Below are 20,431 nucleotides of genomic sequence, written 5' to 3' on the forward strand. Positions count from 1 at the left end.
ACTTGTTGTAGATCACACTCTAGTCCTGGAGAGTGAGTACTTAGGGTTTGTCACTTATTGTGAAGTGATATGTTCTGTTGATGCATACTGAATTGATTGAATGTTGAATTGAAGCTAGAAAAATCTTTATACACAAAGGAAATTTGATATTTCAGCATAACATTACGCCTTATCTGAGTATCGAATCTACCCAGTATTGATTTTAGGTGATTATAAAACTTAATTCACAACTTTCTAACTAATCTGGGTATTGAGCCTGCCCAGTGCTTGGGTTTAGTGATTATAGAGCTTTATTCAAATGGTTGCTCTGACTTGTGGGATTTGGTGATTTATGTAAGATTGTTTATTCTGTGGTCTGCACTGTATTTATCTATGTCAAGTACTATTATCAGTTAATCATCTTGTGTACTTTTGTAACATGAATAGCCACATATGTTACGCATCCACATTATGCCTGCAACATTTTTATCTCTTTTGAATAAAGGTTTCAATCTGCCGTTATTAATTCTGAAATGGAGTTCTCAACCCCAATACTTATGGACAGTACTGTATGCTATCATTGAGATTAGTATTAGTTTATCAGGCAACTTTAGTTGCAGTATTACTGATTATTGTTACCCGCTGTGATTGTTTATATATTGGGCTAAAATGGTATATGTCTTTATAAAGTAGATTCAATCATTTACCCCCATGCGTACAGACAGTGCTATGTGCTATTATTCCGATTAACTGTAGTTATATCAGGAGATTTTGAATATTGTGTCTCTGTATTCACAGATCACTCTCTACTATTATGTAATCAGACACCCACAGTCTCTTTTACGGCTGAGCCGTTAGATATTGTAGCGGTATAGATTATTGGTATAGATCACTCTCCACTATTGTGCAGTCAAACACCCACAGTCTCTTTTGCTGTTAAGCCGTTAAATGTTATAACAATATTGATTATTAGTAATGTAATTGTTTACTGGTAGGGTTAAGTTAATATATATTTTTCTAGAATAGATTCAATCATTCACCCCCTTGCATACAGGCAGTGCTAGGTGCTGTTATTCAAATATTTCAATAGATTGTGGATACTGTATCTCTGTGTTCACAGATTACTATCCACTATTGTGCGATCGAACACCCGCAACCTCCTCTGCGGCTGAGCCGTTAGCTATTGTAGCGGTATTGGTTGTTATTATTCACTGTAACTGTTTGCGTATTAGGTTAGATTAGTATGTATCTTTCTAAAGCAAAATCATTTCCTTCACCCCTTGCATACAGACAGTGCTATATGCTGTAGTTAGGATTAACTTTAGTTCTATCAATGGCGTGTGGATACTATGTTTTTTGGTTCACAGATTTCTCTCCACTATCGTGCAATCAAACACCCACAACTTCCTTTGCGGCTAAGCCGTTATATATTGTAGCAGTATTAATTATTCTTGTTCACTAAGACTGTTTGCATATTGGGTTAAATTGGTATGTATCTTTCTAAAATCGATTCAGTCATTCACCCCCATGCACACAGACAGTGCTGCGTACTTTTCTTTTAATTAGCTTTAGTTATATCATTGGAGTGTGGATACTGTGTCTCTATGCTCACAGATCACTCTCCACTAGTGTGCGATCGACCACCCACAACCTCCTTTGCGGCTATGCCGTCAGAAATTATTACGGTACTACTGATAGGTATCTTTACATACGATAGATTTCTATTAAAATATACAACACTTGCAGGACCCCATTGTCCCACACAACCCCTCTGACGCGTTTCGCCTGTTTAGGCTTTGTCAAAGGCGGCGGGCCGCCGTGCTTGAACCTATTTATGCGTGCCAAATCGGATGTCCTGCCTCTATAGTTTGCTTATTGGTTTAATCGGCCGCGATTGATTTCCTGGCCGCCAATTGGGATCCATTTACTGCGTGGTGTTTTTGACTTGTTAAGGAGGACATCACCTTATCTTATTCACGGTTGTTAAGGTGGATAATTATATTCCATTAACTAAAGTTTATTTTGGTTCATGTTAGGCTTTCCGTTTTGTGTAAATTAGTATGTTAAACTTACACATATTGACAAGTATGCTTGTCCTGTCTATTCCCCAATGGTCAAAGAATCATCTATTTCTATTGTTCCTTTACTAAATTAATGTATATATATATTACGAAAACATTATTATTGGCTTTTGGTAGTGCATCTTATTGGTGCTACTGTGTTTGTTTTCTTAATCTACTAAGTGAATTTGTGAACACTAAAAAACTGTGTCTAAGAAGAAAAATCAAAATAATAATTAATTATATAAGATAAAGAGAATTGTGAAAAGTGAATGTTGTGTTGAAAAATTATATATTTTTTTTATTTTATTTTTTGGGATTTTTAGTTATTGAGGATTAATAAACCGTGAAAGTGTATGTGAAAATTAAAGAAGTGTTGGTTGTTGTGAAATTCACAAAACAGAACTGGTACACTGACTCCTAGAGTCCTGGAGTCTTGTAGATGTTGTATATTCTAGGAGAATACAACCTTGTTTATTAAATTTACAAACATTTTTACTTACTATATATTTCTGTTTCTGGTTTGCTTCGATATTTAGGATTTGAATATCCTATTGAATGTTACTATGTACCTGATTTGTAATAGATTTCGGATCTCCCTCTAATGTTTGGGATTATGTTTATAAATTTTTGTACTTTTTTTCTCTTTCCCTAATTCGTGCCCTTATATTCTGACCAGTAATGTTAAGATGTGCTCTATCTAAGTGATTAACCAGTGGTGGAATAGCTCCTATGCTATTCTGGTGTTGTATTATTTTATGATATGTCATCCTCTACTGTCAATCTTGTGATGTGTCCTTTATGCATTGTGTTTGAGTTTTGTGACAAACATTTAACATTTACATTGTGTTTTAACTTTGTGACAACCTTTTAATCTAATTTTTGTGCTTGCTTGGTGAGGAGTGCTGGTGCTGGGTGTAATATGTTTTCTTAATGGTCCCTCTCTGGGTTCCTGATGCTTCTATTGTCTCTCTCTTTTGGATTTTGATTCTTCCTACTGTTGTAGTTTCACTTGTCGCTTTCATGTTTATAGAAATACATAATAATTGTTGTTTTCATTGATGCCATTGGGATGTACTGAGTTCAATAGATATATCCATTTACTCTCAGCTTTTTGGAGCGATCTTTCCAGATCTCCCCCTCTGATCCCTAATTTGATTTGTTCTATTCCCCAGCATAACAAGTCTTTTGCATTCGAATTATGTATGTGTAGAAAATGGAAAGCTACGCTTGTTATGGTCTTGCCCTCTTCCACGTCTTTTCTGGCATTCTTAATATTTCTTAAGTGTTCCATCAGCCTAATTCTCATCATACGTGTGGTCATACCCACGTAATAAAGCTGACAGGTACACTGTAATACATAGATCACCCCTTGGGTATTGCAACTAATATAGTTGTTAATACGATGAGTGAATCCGAATCTGTCAGTAATTGTGTTGGTTTTTTTGATGTATTGACATGTGGAGCACGTACCACACTTGAAACAACCTGGAGTAAATGCAGTCATGGTTCTCTTTCTTGTATAATGACTCTTTGTCAGTAGATCTTTCATATTTCTTGATCTTCTGTATCCTATCTCAGGTCTTTCTCCAAGTTGGAATTTCAGTGCTGGATCAGAAGTTAAAACATGCCAGTGCTTGTTGATTATACTTTTGATTTGATTTATTTGTGAAGAGTATGTTAAAATCAGTCTTGTTTTATTATCCTGTTTCTTCCTTTTTTTTGTCAATAGCTCTCTTCTATTGATTTTCATAGCCTTGTTTCTGGCCTTTTTTATACTCGTCTTGCTATATCCTCTCTTGATTAGCCTTTCTTCCAGTTCTTTAGCTCGAGTTTTGAATGTACAATTCTAACAAAGGGTTTATCTTTCTGTCCCTCACAAGACATCAACAAATTTGAAATAATTAAAGATATCCAATTATTTCTGAGGAAAGTGGCGTTGAAAAAACATTTTAATAATGAACCCCCCATAGAGGGATGGAGCACAGATGAGTTAGAAAGCTTGAAAGACTGGAAGACAATACTTGTCCAGCAGAACAAAAATGGAGAACAAAAATAAAAAACAAATCAACTTATGTACCAAAAAGTATCTATGCGTCTCAAATCCAAGTATTCAACAATTTGGTCTGCCAAGACATCACTGAACTCAAACTAGACCCGAAAGTACAAAATCTATCATACAAAGAAAGAATGGCACTAAGAGAAATTCAAACTTGGGAAAATGTGGTGATCCGAAATTCGGACAAAGGAGGTAACATAGTGATATGGCCATTAGAGATGTATCTACGTGAAGTAAATAAACAATTGAATGACAAAAGGTGTTATTCGAAATTACTATTTAATCCAATGAATGGATACCACTAGATTTACAACTCTATGATTCACAGAGCATATCATAATACCATCATCACAGCAAAAGAAAGAGAATTTCTAAGTGTTCAGAATCCCAAGGTTGCTACCCTGTATCTCATCCCAAAAGTTCATAAAAACTTAGTGAATCCTCCTGGAAGACCGATACTGTCTGGTATAGGCTGCCTCACGGAGAAAGCAAGCCAGTATGTCGACTATAGACTGCGATCTTTTGTTCAAGAGCTACCTTCATATGTACAGGACACCATGGAGGTCCTGCAAAAACTAGACAGTGTATATATTGACAAGGATACGTGGCTTGTAACTACGGACGTAGAGGCACTATACACCTCAATTGATCATGACAAAGGAACCCAGGCAGTAAGATACTTCCTAGATCAAAAATCTGAAGAGAATGAAAATCATAATCAATTTATCATTAACCTGTTGAAATTCGTCTTGCAATATAATTTCTTCACATTTGATAATAATTTCTACTTACAAACTCGAGGAACGGCAATGGGGACGGCATGTGCCCCTACATATGCAAATCTGTTTATGGGATGGTGGGAGGCTGAACATGTTTTTACTGAGAACAATTCAAAATATACAGATAATATACCCCTTTGGCTCAGATTTATTGATGACATCTTATTCATACGGGAAGGAACATATGACAGCTTACAAGAATTCTTAAATTTATTGAATTCTAACGATTTAAACATCAAACTAACATCAGAAGCTAGCCAAGAAGAAATTGCCTTCCGTGATCTAAAAATTAAAAAGGAAGCAGATGGGAGAATTACAACTGACCTGTATAGGAAGAGAACGGCGACTAATAGCCTATTGCACCAATCCAGTGCACATGCACCCGGAACAATAAGAGGATTACCAACTGGTGAATTCTTAAGAACTAGAAGGAACTGTACAGATTTGTGTACATTCAAAACTCGAGCTAAAGAACTGGAAGAAAGGCTAATCAAGAGAGGATATAGCAAGACGAGTATAAAAAAGGCCAGAAACAAGGCTATGAAAATCAATAGAAGAGAGCTATTGACAAAAAAAGGAAGAAACAGGATAATAAAACAAGACTGATTTTAACATACTCTTCATAAATAAATCAAATCAAAAGTATAATCAACAAGCACTGGCATGTTTTAACTTCTGATCCAGCACTGAAATTCCAACTTGGAGAAAGACCTGAGATAGGATACAGAAGATCAAGAAATATGAAAGATCTACTGACAAAGAGTCATTATACAAGAAAGAGAACCATGACTGCATTTACTCCAGGTTGTTTCAAGTGTGGTACGTGCTCCACATGTCAATACATCAAAAAAACCAACACAATTACTGACAGATTCGGATTCACTCATCGTATTAACAACTATATTAGTTGCAATACCCAAGGGGTGATCTATGTATTACAGTGTACCTGTCAGCTTTATTACGTGGGTATGACCACACGTATGATGAGAATTAGGCTGATGGAACACTTAAGAAATATTAAAAATGCCAGAAAAGACGTGGAAGAGGGCAAGACCATAACAAGTGTAGCTTTCCATTTTCTACACAAACATAATTCGAATGCCAAAGACTTGTTATGCTGGGGAATAGAACAAATCAAATTAGGGATCAGAGGGGGAGATCTGGAAAGATTGCTCCAAAAAGCTGAGAGTAAATGGATATATCTATTGAACTCAGTACATCCCAATGGCATCAATGAAAACAACAATTATTATGTATTTCTATAAACATGAAAGCGACAAGTGAAACTACAACAGTAGGAAGAATCAAAATCCAAAAGAGAGAGACAATAGAATCATCAGGAACCCAGAGAGGGACCATTAAGAAAACATATTACACCCAGCACCAGCACTCCTCACCAAGCAAGCACAAAAATTAGATTAAAAGGTTGTCACAAAGTTAAAACACAATGTAAATGTTAAATGTTTGTCACAAAACTCAAACACAATGCATAAAGGACACATCACAAGATTGACAGTAGATGATGACATATCATAAAATAATACAGCACCAGAATAGCATAGGAGCTATTCCACCACTGGTTAATCACTTAGATAGAGCACATTTTAACATTACTGGTCAAAATATAAGGGCACGAATTAGGGGAAGAGAAAGAAAAGAGAAAAAAAGTACAAAAATTTATAAACATAATCCCAAACATTAGAGGGAGATCCGAAATCTAAAAAATCAGGTACATAGTAACATTCAATAGGATATTCAAATCCTAAATATCGAAGCACAACCAGAAACAGAAATATATAGTAAGTAAAAATGTTTGTAAATTTAATAAACAAGGTTGTATTCTCCTAGAATATACAACATCTACAAGACTCCAGGACTCTAGGAGTCAGTGTACCAGTTCTGTTTTGTGAATTTCACAACAACCAACACTTCTTTAATTTTCACATACACTTTCACGGTTTATTAATCCTCAATAACTAAAAATCCAAAAAAAAAAAAAATATATAATTTTTCAACACAACATTCACTTTTCACAATTCTCTTTATCTTATATAATTAATTATTATTTTGATTTTTCTTCTTAGACACAGTTTTTTAGTGTTCACAAATTCACTTAGTAGATTAAGAAAACAAACACAGTAGCACCAATAAGATGCACTACCAAAAGCCAATAATAATGTTTTCGTAATATATATATACATTAATTTAGTAAAGGAACAATAGAAATAGATGATTCTTTGACCATTGGGGAATAGACAGGACAAGCATACTTGTCAATATGTGTAAGTTTAACATACTAATTTACACAAAACGGAAAGCCTAACATGAACCAAAATAAACTTTAGTTAATGGAATATAATTATCCACCTTAACAACCGTGAATAAGATAAGGTGATGTCCTCCTTAACAAGTCAAAAACACCACGCAGTAAATGGATCCCAATTGGCGGCCAGGAAATCAATCGCGGCCAATTAAACCAATAAGCAAACTATAGAGGCAGGACATCCGATTTGGCACGCATAAATAGGTTCAACCACGGCGGCCCGCCGCCTTTGACAAAGCCTAAACAGGCGAAACGCGTCAGAGGGGTTGTGTGGGACAATGGGGTCCTGCAAGTGTTGTATATTTTAATAGAAATCTATCGTATGTAAAGATACCTATCAGTAGTACCGTAATAATTTCTGACGGCATAGCCGCAAAGGAGGTTGTGGGTGGTCGATCGCACACTAGTGGAGAGTGATCTGTGAGCATAGAGACACAGTATCCACACTCCAATGATATAACTAAAGCTAATTAAAAGAAAAGTATGCAGCACTGTCTGTGTGCATGGGGGTGAATGACTGAATCGGTTTTAGAAAGATACATACCAATTTAACCCAATATGCAAACAGTCTTAGTGAACAAGAATAATTAATACTGCTACAATATATAACGGCTTAGCCGCAAAGGAAGTTGTGGGTGTTTGATTGCACGATAGTGGAGAGAAATCTGTGAACCAAAAAACATAGTATCCACACGCCATTGATAGAACTAAAGTTAATCCTAACTACAGCATATAGCACTGTCTGTATGCAAGGGGTGAAGGAAATGATTTTGCTTTAGAAAGATACATACTAATCTAACCTAATACGCAAACAGTTACAGTGAATAATAACAACCAATACCGCTACAATAGCTAACGGCTCAGCCGCAGAGGAGGTTGCGGGTGTTCGATCGCACAATAGTGGATAGTAATCTGTGAACACAGAGATACAGTATCCACAATCTATTGAAATATTTGAATAACAGCACCTAGCACTGCCTGTATGAAAGGGGGTGAATGATTGAATCTATTCTAGAAAAATATATATTAACTTAACCCTACCAGTAAACAATTACATTACTAATAATCAATATTGTTATAACATTTAACGGCTTAACCGCAAAAGAGACTGTGGGTGTTTGACTGCACAATGGTGGAGAGTGATCTATACCAATAATCTATACCGCTACAATATCTAACGGCTCAGCCGTAAAAGAGACTGTGGGTGTCTGATTACATAATAGTAGAGCGTGATCTGTGAATACAGAGACACAATATTCAAAATCTCCTGATATAACTACAGTTAATCGGAATAATAACACATAGCACTGTCTGTACGCATGGGGGTAAATGATTGAATCTACTTTATAAAGACATATACCATTTTAACCCAATATATAAACAATCACAGCGGGTAACAATAATCAGTAATACTGCAACTAAAGTTGCCTGATAAACTAATACTAATCTCAATGATAGCATACAGTACTGTCCATAAGTATTGGGGTTGAGAACTCCATTTCAGAATTAATAACGGCAGATTGAAACCTTTATTCAAGAGATAAAAATGTTGCAGGCATAATGTGGATGCGTAACATATGTGGCTATTCATGTTACAAAAGTACACAAGATGATTAACTGATAATAGTACTTGACATAGATAAATACAGTGCAGACCACAGAATAAACAATCTTACATAAATCACCAAATCCCACAAGTCAGAGCAACCATTTGAATAAAGCTCTATAATCACTAAACCCAAGCACTGGGCAGGCTCAATACCCAGATTAGTTAGAAAGTTGTGAATTAAGTTTTATAATTACCTAAAATCAATACTGGGTAGATTCGATACTCAGATAAGGCGTAATGTTATGCTGAAATATCAAATTTCCTTTGTGTATAAAGATTTTTCTAGCTTCAATTCAACATTCAATCAATTCAGTATGCATCAACAGAACATATCACTTCACAATAAGTGACAAACCCTAAGTACTCACTCTCCAGGACTAGAGTGTGATCTACAACAAGTTATTATTAATGAACCTTTATCACACCCCAACTCTGATATAAACTACCCACTGAAGGGTATCAAAGATACAGTGAGATCAAAAAATACATTAATTGGTACCAGGCCAAATATAGAATAATTGATCTCGCTCAGTATATATCTTTACACGATAGAAGAAATTTTAGATGTTTTTCTGTTTACCCATTTTTTAATATATAACTAATAAAGGTTAAATTTTAATAAGTACTGCCTCTACTCATGTAGTCTGGGCATAGAGTGCTATCCAAGCATTTCTCTTTCAGGGATTCTATATCCCAATTGTTTGTGGAATTCAAGTAATGAATGCAAGCACCACTTCTCACAATAGAAATAAGTAAAGATACAGACTCAATAAGTATCTATCAAGACTAAGATAAGTGAGAAGACTGCCTCAATAGTGCCCTTGTTATTTTGTGTGGGGAACATTGAGTAACTTCTATTTGGGGCCAGATTATAATTTGAGTGGAAAATATTGCTTCTACGAAAGCTATATTTTCGCTCAATTTAGTAACACCAGCACACGCTTATATGCGCTGGTATTACAAGTGAGGTGCAATGCGAATGCGACCTGGCATTCGCATTGCACGGAAGCATTGCACTCACGAAAGCATGCTTCTATAGGCTCCAATGGGAGCCTCGTTCTGATGCCGTAATACAGGGCACAGAACCTAAGTGTAGCAAAGTAGCGCAGCGATGGCAGCAATTTTAAATATATATTACAGTATATGCTTATATACATATATATTTATGTGTTAATATATGTATATACACATAATAACACATACATATATATATATATGTATATAAGCATATACATATATATTTATAGTGAACACACATTCCCCATAGAACGTAATGTAAAGGCACTTTTTGGTGCCGTTTTTTTTTTCTAACACCCGCCAACTTTTAACCCCTTAAAACGGCCTAGTAGAGTATTTTTTTATTAAATTATTTGGGGGGCATTTAGGGCACTTGTAGCAAATTAGCCAGAGATCTGAGCGCTAATTGCTACTGCGAGCGGGAACGCAATCAATTAGCGCTCCACTTGTAATCTAGCAATTATTGTTGTATTATGCAAAACCTCAAAGGTGTCAGCTTCCCTGGATTTGTGAAATAGATGTTACAGGGGCGGTGTTATAGGGGTAGATAGGATTAAAAATAAAGAACAATTAGTAGAATAAAGGATTTACCACCATTATCACCCTTGATATCTGGTCATTTGTGTTATCCCCACCAAAATGTTATGGTATAGAACAATCCTTGCATAGTAGAAACAAAAGCATGCTCAATAAAAAACATCAAATTAACATACATGAAATAATAAAAATTACCAGATATGCTATATCCTCAAAACTGTGGCCCGTTGCATTGATGATCTCTTCTATTTTGAAGACTGGACAATATGGATTCAAAACAGGATCATATCTGCAGCTCTTAAAATATGTCTCATTTGATGTGTCCAGAGTGTTGGTTCTTTGAAAATGGAGACACAGATTAAATTAATATAAATCTAAAACATTAACGTGAAAGTATCACAACATAAATATATTTGTAATTAAAATGACAACTGAAACCAACTGCACAGCAGCAAGTCATGACTCCAACAATAAAAAAACTGCTAATATCAAAGCAGATGGCCTTGCGTGAAGCGCGTTAGCTGACATAACTGTGGTTCCGTTTCTACCTACACTCCTGTATGTGTCCTGAAACCATGAGTTGTAATGCTACTAATAAATGACAAGTTTTAAAATATGAGTTGTGCTGAAGTTGTGCATTGCACGCTAATATAATATAAGGATTGATTATTCTGTGATGAGGACTTTTATAAGTGTGACTATATGCTTCGCTGCTATATGAAGTTGTTGGTATAGCAGTTCTAAGTGAAGCTGGAGGGACATCAACTGTTCCCATTTGCAAACATATCCATTCAGACTGTGGGAGGTGAAAGTAAACCTTTGCTAACTTAAATATGTGTAAAAAAGGGCTGTAACCACATACTGTTTTATTTTTCATATATATATATATATATATATATATATATATATATATATATATATATATATATATACTTCAAAGTAGGAAGAGGCACTCACAGGTCTTAATGAACATAATTTTATTATTCTTTCATCAATAAATTTCCAGTCAACGTTTCAGTCCTCGCAGGGACCTTTTTCAAGACTGTTTTCTAGTGGTAGGTCACAGAATATGTTCAGCTCAATCCTATTGGCTGATTGGATCAGCCAATAGGATTTTTTCACCTTTAATTCCGATTAGCTGATAGAATTCTATCAGCAAATCAGAATTCAAGGGACGCCATCTTGGATGACGTCCCTTAAAGGAACCTTCATTCTTCATTCTTCAGTAGCCTGAACCTTTGCTAACTTAAATATGTGTAAAAAAGGGCTGTAACCACATACTGTTTTATTTTTCATATATATATATATATATATATATATATATATATATATATATATATATATATATATATATATATATATATATACTTCAAAGTAGGAAGAGGCACTCACAGGTCTTAATGAACATCATTTTATTATTCTTTCATCAATAAATTTCCAGTCAACGTTTCAGTCCTCGCAGGGACCTTTTTCAAGACTGTTTTCTAGTGGTAGGTCACAGAATATGTTCAGCTCAATCCTATTGGCTGATTGGATCAGCCAATAGGATTGAAGCTGAATCCTATTGGCTGATTGCATCAGCCAATAGGATTTTTTCACCTTTAATTCCGATTAGCTGATAGAATTCTATCAGCAAATCAGAATTCAAGGGACGCCATCTTGGATGACGTCCCTTAAAGGAACCTTCATTCTTCAGTAGCCCATCGAAAGTAGAGGATGGTCCGCGCCGGATGTCTTGAAGATGGAGCGGCTCCGCGTCGGAAGGATGAAGAGAGAAGATGCTGTCTGGATGAAGACTTCTGCCCGCATGGAGGATCACTTCTTGCCGCTTGGATGAAGACTTCTCCTGGCTTCGTTGAGGACTTATTGCCGCTTGGATGAAGACTTCTCTCAGCTTCATTGAGGATGGATGTTCGATATTCAAAAACTGTAATTGGATCTACGGGGGTTAGTTAGGTTTTTTTTAAGGGTTTATAGGGTGGGTTTTATTTTTAGCTTAGGGTTTGGGCTGAAAAAGAGCTAGATGCCCTTTTAAGGGCAATGCCCATCCAAATGCCCTTTTCAGGGCAATGGGGAGCTTAAGTTTTTTAGATAGGATTTTATTTGGGAGGTTTGGTTGTGTGGGTGGTGGGTTTTACTGTTGGGGGGTTGTTTGTATTTTTTTTACAGGTAAAAGAGCTGATTTCTTTGGGGCAATGCCCCGCAAAAGGCCCTTTTAAGGGCTATTGGCAGTTTAGTTTAGGCTAGGGTTTTTTTTATTTTGGGGGGCTTTTAGATTAGGTGTAATTAGTTTAAATATTCGATAATTTCTTTTTTATTTTGTGTAATTTAGTGTTTATTTTTTTTGCAATTTAGTTAATTCTATTTAATTAATGTATTTGATTTAATTGTAGTGTAAGGTTAGGTGTTAGTGTAAGACAGGTTAGGTTTTATTTTACAGGTAAGTTTGTATTTATTTTAGCTAGATAGTTAGTAAATAGTTAATAACTATTTACTAACTAGTCTACCTAGTTAAAATAAATACAAACTTACCTGTGAAATAAAAATAAAACCTAAGATAGATACAATGTAACTATTAGTTATAGTGTAGCTAGCTTAGGTTTTATTTTATAGGAATTATTTAGGTATTAATTGTAATTTTTATTTAGCTTTATTTTAATTATGTTAAAGTCAGTGGGTGCTAGGGTTAGACTTAGGGTTAGGGGTTAATAATGTTAGTATAGTGGCTGCGATGTTGGGGGCGTCAGATTAGGGGTTAATAACTGTAATGTAGGTGTCTGCGATGTTAGGGGTGGCATATTAGGGGTTAATAAATGTAGGTAGTTGTCTGAGATGTCGGAGGCAGCAGATTAGGGGTTAATAAGTATAATGTAGGTGTCGGAGGCAGCAGATTAGGGGTTAATAAGTGTAGGTAGTTGTGGGCGACATTGGGGCGGCAGATTAGGGGTTAATAAGTGTAGGTAGGTGGCGGCGATGTCAGGGGCGGCAGATTAGTAAGTGTGATGTAGGTGTCGGCGATGTCGGGGGCAGCAGATTAGGGGTGTTTAGACTCAGGTTTATGTTAGGGTGTTAGGTGTAAACATAAATTTTCTTTCCCCATAGGAATCAATGGGGCTGCGTTACAGAGCTTTTCGCTCCTTTATTGCTTTTTTTTTAGCCGGCTCTCCCCACTGATGTCTATGGGGAAATCGTGCACGAGCACATACAAGAAGCTCACAGCAGTGCTGGTATTTGAGTGCGGTATGGAGCTCAATGCTGACATATTGCCTGCTAACGCCGGGTTTTTGAAAACCTGTAATAGCAGCGCTATAGGGAGGTGAACGGTGGAATTAACTTGCAAGTTAGTACCGAGCCGCTCATAACGCAAAACTCGTAATCTAGCTGTTAATTAATTAGTAAATAAATTAATTAATCCACAGTGGAGGAATTTATATATTTATTTACTTATTAGTACTGCTTAGGTCCAGTTTCACATATTGCAATTTATTTCATATTTTTTTAAAATGATTAGCCCATAAATTGATTTAATTGTTTTTTGGGATGTTGGGGTGGAGAGCGAAATTGCATGGGGGGGGGCAAGAAAATGTTTGCCCAGGGTCCAGTCAATATTAAAGAACAGATATACGATAAGGAAGCACGTGTGTGTACACAAAATGATAACATGAGATCTGAGTTTACCTGCAAGCTCAACCCATTGTAATTGGCTGTGGTTTCAAAGCCCAAAAGCAGCTATTTCATATACACAAATAAACCCAAAAAGGTAATAGTACATTTTATAGTCTGCAGCTGGTATAATAAGTCTTTGGAAATACATTAAGGGAAAAACAAACTGTCCCTTTAAGTGGTGCATTTCTAGTAGGGACAACACTAAAGAGTTCTTAAAGGGACAATATACTATAAAATAGTTTTTCCCTTAATGTGTTTCCAAATACTTTTTTACAAGCTGCAGAGTTTAAAATGCATGAGATTTGCTTTTTTAATGCTTATTTGTGAATATGAATGAGCTGATTTTGTGTTTTGAAGCCACAACCTAATAAAATGGGTTGAGCGCTTGTAGATATAATCAGATCTCATTACTTTATCACGTTGTGCAAATATACTTGCTTCTTTATCTTATATCTGTCCATAAACCAATCACCAGTACTTAGAGAGAACAATGGAAAATTAACATTTTATTACCTTATCTATTCTATAACCCACTGGGAGTGTCATTTCTTCTACTGGCTGTGTTAACACAGCTTGGCCTTGAGGCCAAAAACTTTCAGGATGGGTGGGGATACTACAGGCTAAATAAACTAATTCATATGCCAATATAATTTTAATGGAAATACTTGTAAACAATTTAATATACTCCAGCAGGTAAAATGGATAATTGGGAACAAATTAAAAGGGAGAATATTTTTGAGTAAACTGTCCCTTTAAAAAAAAAAAAACCTGCAAAATGTGGGGCAGTCAAGAGCTCTGCTAGATACAGTTTAAGTTGAAGGTATGCATGCTTGACATCAGGAATTCCATATGCAGGAAATTATAATAGACCATGATTGTCAGCCTTCCTTTGGCACAGAAATGCTCAACTACAGCTCACAAGGAACCTGACAAATCAGATCCACACCAGATGTAACAATAATTGAGCAACTGAACAGCTAAAGGTAAATTTGGCCTTTTAGGGTTCTCTAATGATTGGATTTGTGCTATATTACAAGTGGAGTGATTTTTTATTGTGCGCCCGTAAAGGGGCAAATTTATGGGAGCACGTTAAATAACTAGCTACTACAAGTGGCTGGTTAATGCTCCCATGAGCTTGCAGGAGCACTTTGCGCTTAGCACAATTAAAGGGACAGTCTACAACAGAAATTTATTGTTTAAAAAGATAGATAATCCATTTATTACCCATTCCCTAGTTTTGCACAACCAACACAGTTATATACATACACGTTTTACCTCTGTGACTACCTTGTATCTAATTCTCTGCAAACTGCCCCTTATTTCATTTTTTTTGACAGACATCCATTTTAGCCAATCAGAGCTAGCTCACCTGAACTCCACGTGCGTGAGCACAGTCTTATCTATATGACACACATGAACTAACACCCACTAGTGGTGAAAAACTGTCAAAATGCCCTGAGAGAAGAGGCGGCCTTCAAGGACTTAGAAATTAGCATATGAACCTCCTAGGTTTAGCTTTCAACTAAGAATACGAAAAGAACAAAGCAAAATTGGTGATAAAAGTAAATTGGAAAATTGTATTAAATTACATTCTCTATCTGAATCATGAAAGTTTATTGTAGACTGTCCCTTTAACCAGAAGTCAGAGCTCTGGTTAATTAATAAAATGTGCCCCAATTGCCTCTAAATAAAGTGGACAGTTAATTTCATCTTTATGTATTGTGTTTTCACTGGTAATATATATGTATATGCTTATATACCTATATATTTATGTGTTAATATGCATATTCATATAAATATATCTTTAGAATTTGCTGTCCAATGCTGCGCATCTTACCCCCTGAGCTGCGATAGGTTATTTGCCGTGTCTCACGGCATGAGAACTGGGCTCCCATTGGAGCCTATGGAAGCACGCTCTTATGAGCGCAAGGCTTCCAGGAAATGCGAAACGCGTGGTTGCTTTCGCATTGTGCATAACTTGTAACACCAGAGCACATTTGCATGCACTGGTATTACTAAGTGGAGCGCAAATATCATGCTCATGAAAGCGCAATTTTGCGCTCCACTCATAATCCAGGCCTTAGTTATTAAAGTAAAAAAAGCAGCTTTTCACAGCGTTTTCTACTTCAAATTCAACTACTTGAATCAACTACTCATTATCCTGTAGGAGATAAGGAACTCCTAGCAATTAAGGTTGCATTTGAACATTGGCGACATCTTTTAGAAGGCGCTACATTCCCTACTATTGTATATACCGATCACAGAAACCTGCAATACCTGAAATCTACAAAAAGTCTTAGTGGCCGCCATGTTCGCTGGAACCTTTTCCTTTCAAGGTTTAACTTCCTGATCACCTATAGACCTGCTGTGAAAAACGGTAAGGCTGATGCCCTCTCCAGATTACCACTAAAAGGAATTGAAACCCCATCAAATCAAAGCCTAATTCCAGAAAACAAATTGCTTTTGTTTCTAACTGATTCTTTACCATTTCTCAGAGAAGAACAAAATAAAGATCAAAATAAACCCACATACCTCCTACACAAAAACCATGATCAACTGTTCTGTTATAAGGATAAAATGTATGTACCTCAAAATGTTAGACCCATTCTATAACATTCAGTACATGACTCCCTTTTAGCTGGTCACTGTGGTATTACCAAGACTGTGGATCTGATTCGACGTTCCTACTGGTGGCCTAACATGTCGTCTGAAATAGCTGCCTATGTCAATAGTTGTCAAATATGTACCATTTCTAAAAGATCAAAGATTGCACCTTATGGGTTGTTGCTGCCTATTCCTACACCATCCAAGCCATGGGAAGAAATTGCTCTAGACTATATAGTTCATCTCCCAAGCTCTTGTTCTAACACTACAATTCTGGTTGTAGTAGACTCTTCAGTAAAATGATCCACTTAATACCCTTTCACAAACTCCCCACTGCTGTGGAAACAATACAACTTCTTCTCTCTCATGTCTTCAAATTGCATGGTTTGCCAAAGAAAATTCTAACGGACCGCGGATCTCAATTCACAAGTGCTCTATGGGCTGCATTTTGTAAACATATCTCCATTGATAAAAGGCTATCATCCTCTTACCATCCTCAAACGAATGGCCAGACGGAGAGGAGCAACCAGTGGGTAGAACAGTTTCTACGCTCCTACTGTCATTCTAGCCAACATACTTGGTCTAAACACCTACCATATGTAGAATTCGTGTTTAACAACACTAAACACTCAACCACTCAACAAACCCCGTTCTTCATCAATTATGGTTTCCATCCCAATTTCCAACTGCTACCTAATCCAGATTATACATCACCACTCATATCGGATCTGACCAATACCATTGCTTCCAATTTTTTGATTGTACAGAGAGCCATTGAAGATGCTAAAGAGATTCAGAAGAAGTATTACGATAGACGTCAAACTCCTCCTCCCTCTTATGCAGTTGTGTCAGGTAAGGAAATGTCCAGAAGAAGACCCAAATGCTAGGGCGAACTTAAACAACACCCTTGCACTCTGAGTTTAATCCAGGACGTTACCCCAGGACAACCTCCAAAAAACAAAGTACTCACGATATGGAGCAGGGTTAGCCTGTGCCAAAGTAATTCATGATATCAGCCAGATAGACTTCTGAATAAGGAACTGGTTTCAGGAAATGTCTTCCACAATATCAGGAGAGCAGGGATAGTCCACTTATACTCAGACAGAAGAAGGGTAAAACAGGAAACAGTTAATAATGCAGGAGTAGGTCATTTGTTATCAGGCAGTCTGAAGGTTAACACTGTGTAGACAGTCTTTGCAGAGTATGCAACAGGTAATCAGGCAGTTTGAGGGTTAACACTGAGTAGACAGTCTTTGCAGAGTATGCAACAGGTAATCAGGCAGTTTGAGGGTTAACACTGAGTAGACAGTCTTTGCAGAGTATGCAACAGGTAATCAGGCAGTTTGAGAGTTAACACTGTGTAGACAGTCTTTGCAGAGTATGCAACAGGTAATCAGGCAGTTTGAGGGTAAACACTGTGTAGTCAGAACTTGCAGAATTAACAACATGTAATCAGGTAGTTTGAAGGTTAACACTGTGTTGTCAGAACTTGCAGAGACAGCAACAGGTAAGCTGGTAGTTTGAAGGTTAACACAGTTAAATCAGTACTTGTTGAGATTGGCAACAGGATATCAAGCAGTTTGAAGGTTTACACTGAATAATTGTATTTGCAGAGTAAACATGCAGATTGAAAGTTTCACAAAACAAACAGTACTTGCATTGTTTGGAGACAGGTAATCAGGAGGTTGAAGGTTAATCCAGCATAGTAAATCCTTGAAGAGATTGGCAACAGAAAAGCAGCAGTTAGAGAGATTCCTCAGAGAAATCCTATCAGAAGCCAAAAAGTTAACAAACAAACTGGCACTGGAGAAACAGGAAGCCAAGAATATAAAGCCTGGTTGTGACATCATCAGGAAGGGGTGGCTCAGACACCTGTCAATCAAGCACACAGAGAGGACTGCAGAGCTTCCCAGCAGCTGAGCGTGACAGTGCCCCCTCCTCAAGGACCCCTCCGGGGGACCCGACCGGGCCTGGCAGGGTATTTCTTGTGAAAAGACTTGACAAGAGCTGGAGCATGAACATGAGAGGCCGGTTCCCAAGATCGTTCAGAGATAGGATAACCCTTCCAATGGACCAGGTAGTACAGCCGATTGCCCCGTAGCTTGGAATAGAGAATCTGGCTGACTTCAAACTCAGAAGTTCCCTCTACGGAAAGTGGAGGAGGTGGTTTACTCTTGATAGAGTACCGATTGTAGATGACTGGCTTGAGTAGGGAGACATGAAACACTGGATGGATCTTGAGAGTCTTGGGTAAGGCCAGGCGGTATGCAGAAGAACAAACAATGGAAACAATTCGAAAAGGTCCAATGTACTTAGGACCCAACTTGGTACAAGGTTGTTTTAGACGTATGAATCTGGTGGATAAAAATACTCTGTCTCCAGTACGAAGTAAAGGAGCCTTGCACCTTCTGCGATCAGCATATTTCTTATGACTTAAGGAAGAAGAGAGTAGATTTTGACGAATGAGTTGCCAGTGATTACTGAGATTTTTCACTGTACGATCTGCTCCAGGGACTTCAGTAGAACTGGTAATCATAGGAAAGGTTCTAGGTTCAAATCCATAAGCTGCCTTAAAGGGAGAGGTCTGTAATGAGGCGTTATAACGTGAGTTGTGAGCTAATTCCGCCAAAGGCAATAACTGAGACCAGTTGGAGTGGTGATGGTCTACATAATGTCTTAGAAAAGATTCCAACGCTTGATTTACACGCTCAGTCTGTCCGTTGGATTGAGGATGGTGTGCAGTAGAAAGTGATATGTTGATTCCGAAGTGTTTACAAAAAGACCTCCAAAATTTGGAAACAAATTGGACTCCACGATCTGAGACTATGTCAGTGGGAAAACCATGTAAACGAGATATATGTAGAACAAAGAGTTCAGAAAGTCTTTGAGCTGAAGGCAAGCCTGGAAGAGATATGAAGTGAGCAGACTTGGAGAACCGATCCACCACTACCCAAATGGTCGTATTTCCAGCAGAAACAGGAAGATCTGTAACAAAGTCCATGGATAAGTGAGACCAAGGGAAATGAGGAATAGGAAGAGGGTGTAATAGACCAAACGGTCGATGAGAAGATTGTTTGTTCGAAGCACAAGAACTACAAGCAGCAATATAATCCTTAACATCCCTCCTCATAGTGGACCACCAAACATGCTGCTTCAGTTTCCACAATGTATTGGTTATACCCGGATGACCTGCTGAAATGTTGTCATGAGCCCAATGTAGAAGCTTAAGACGTAATCCTTTGGGTACATACAGGATACCAGAAGGTAGTTTGCAAGAAGATGGTACCCGGACTTGAGCAGCATGTAAAGCCTGTACTGGAAAAGAGGATACTTGAGCCAAAACTTTGACTGGACGTAGTATAGGTTCTGAATCCAATGGAGAAGGTTCAGAAGATTGGAACTGCCTAGATAAAGCATCTGCCTTGGAATTTTTTGAACCAGGAACATAGGAAAGTACAAAATTAAACCTGGAGAAGAACAAGGCCCACCGAGCCTGACGAGGATTGAGACGTGTAGCTGTTTGGAGGTATAAAAGATTCTTGTGATCTGTCAGAATGAAAAAAGGTTGACTGGTACCCTCTAACCAATGCCTCCATTCATCCAAAGCTAATTTTATAGCCAAAAGCTCCTTATTGCCCACATCATAATTTAACTCGGCAGGATTGAATTTTTTCGAAAAGAACGCCACAGGATGTATCTTGCTGGTAGTCGGATCACGTTGGGAGAGAACAGCTCCAGCTGCTATAGAGGAAGCGTCAACCTCCAAAATAAACTGGAAATCAGGAATTGGATGACTGA

General features: G+C 37.2%; 1 protein-coding gene across 1 annotated transcript in view; it reads right to left on the minus strand.

Moving 5' to 3' along the window:
* The window catches only part of LOC128646936 (P2X purinoceptor 6-like), a 314,143-nt gene that overhangs the window by 157,918 nt on the left and 135,794 nt on the right, over window positions 1–20,431 (minus strand). Inside the window, exon 7 of the mRNA XM_053699746.1 lies at window positions 10,559–10,700. Within this exon, the coding sequence (XP_053555721.1) occupies window positions 10,559–10,700 (142 nt within the window). The remainder of the gene's footprint in view (window positions 1–10,558; window positions 10,701–20,431) is intronic.

The sequence above is a fragment of the Bombina bombina genome, chromosome 2 (genome assembly GCF_027579735.1).
Source record: "Bombina bombina isolate aBomBom1 chromosome 2, aBomBom1.pri, whole genome shotgun sequence".
NCBI lineage: Eukaryota > Metazoa > Chordata > Amphibia > Anura > Bombinatoridae > Bombina > Bombina bombina.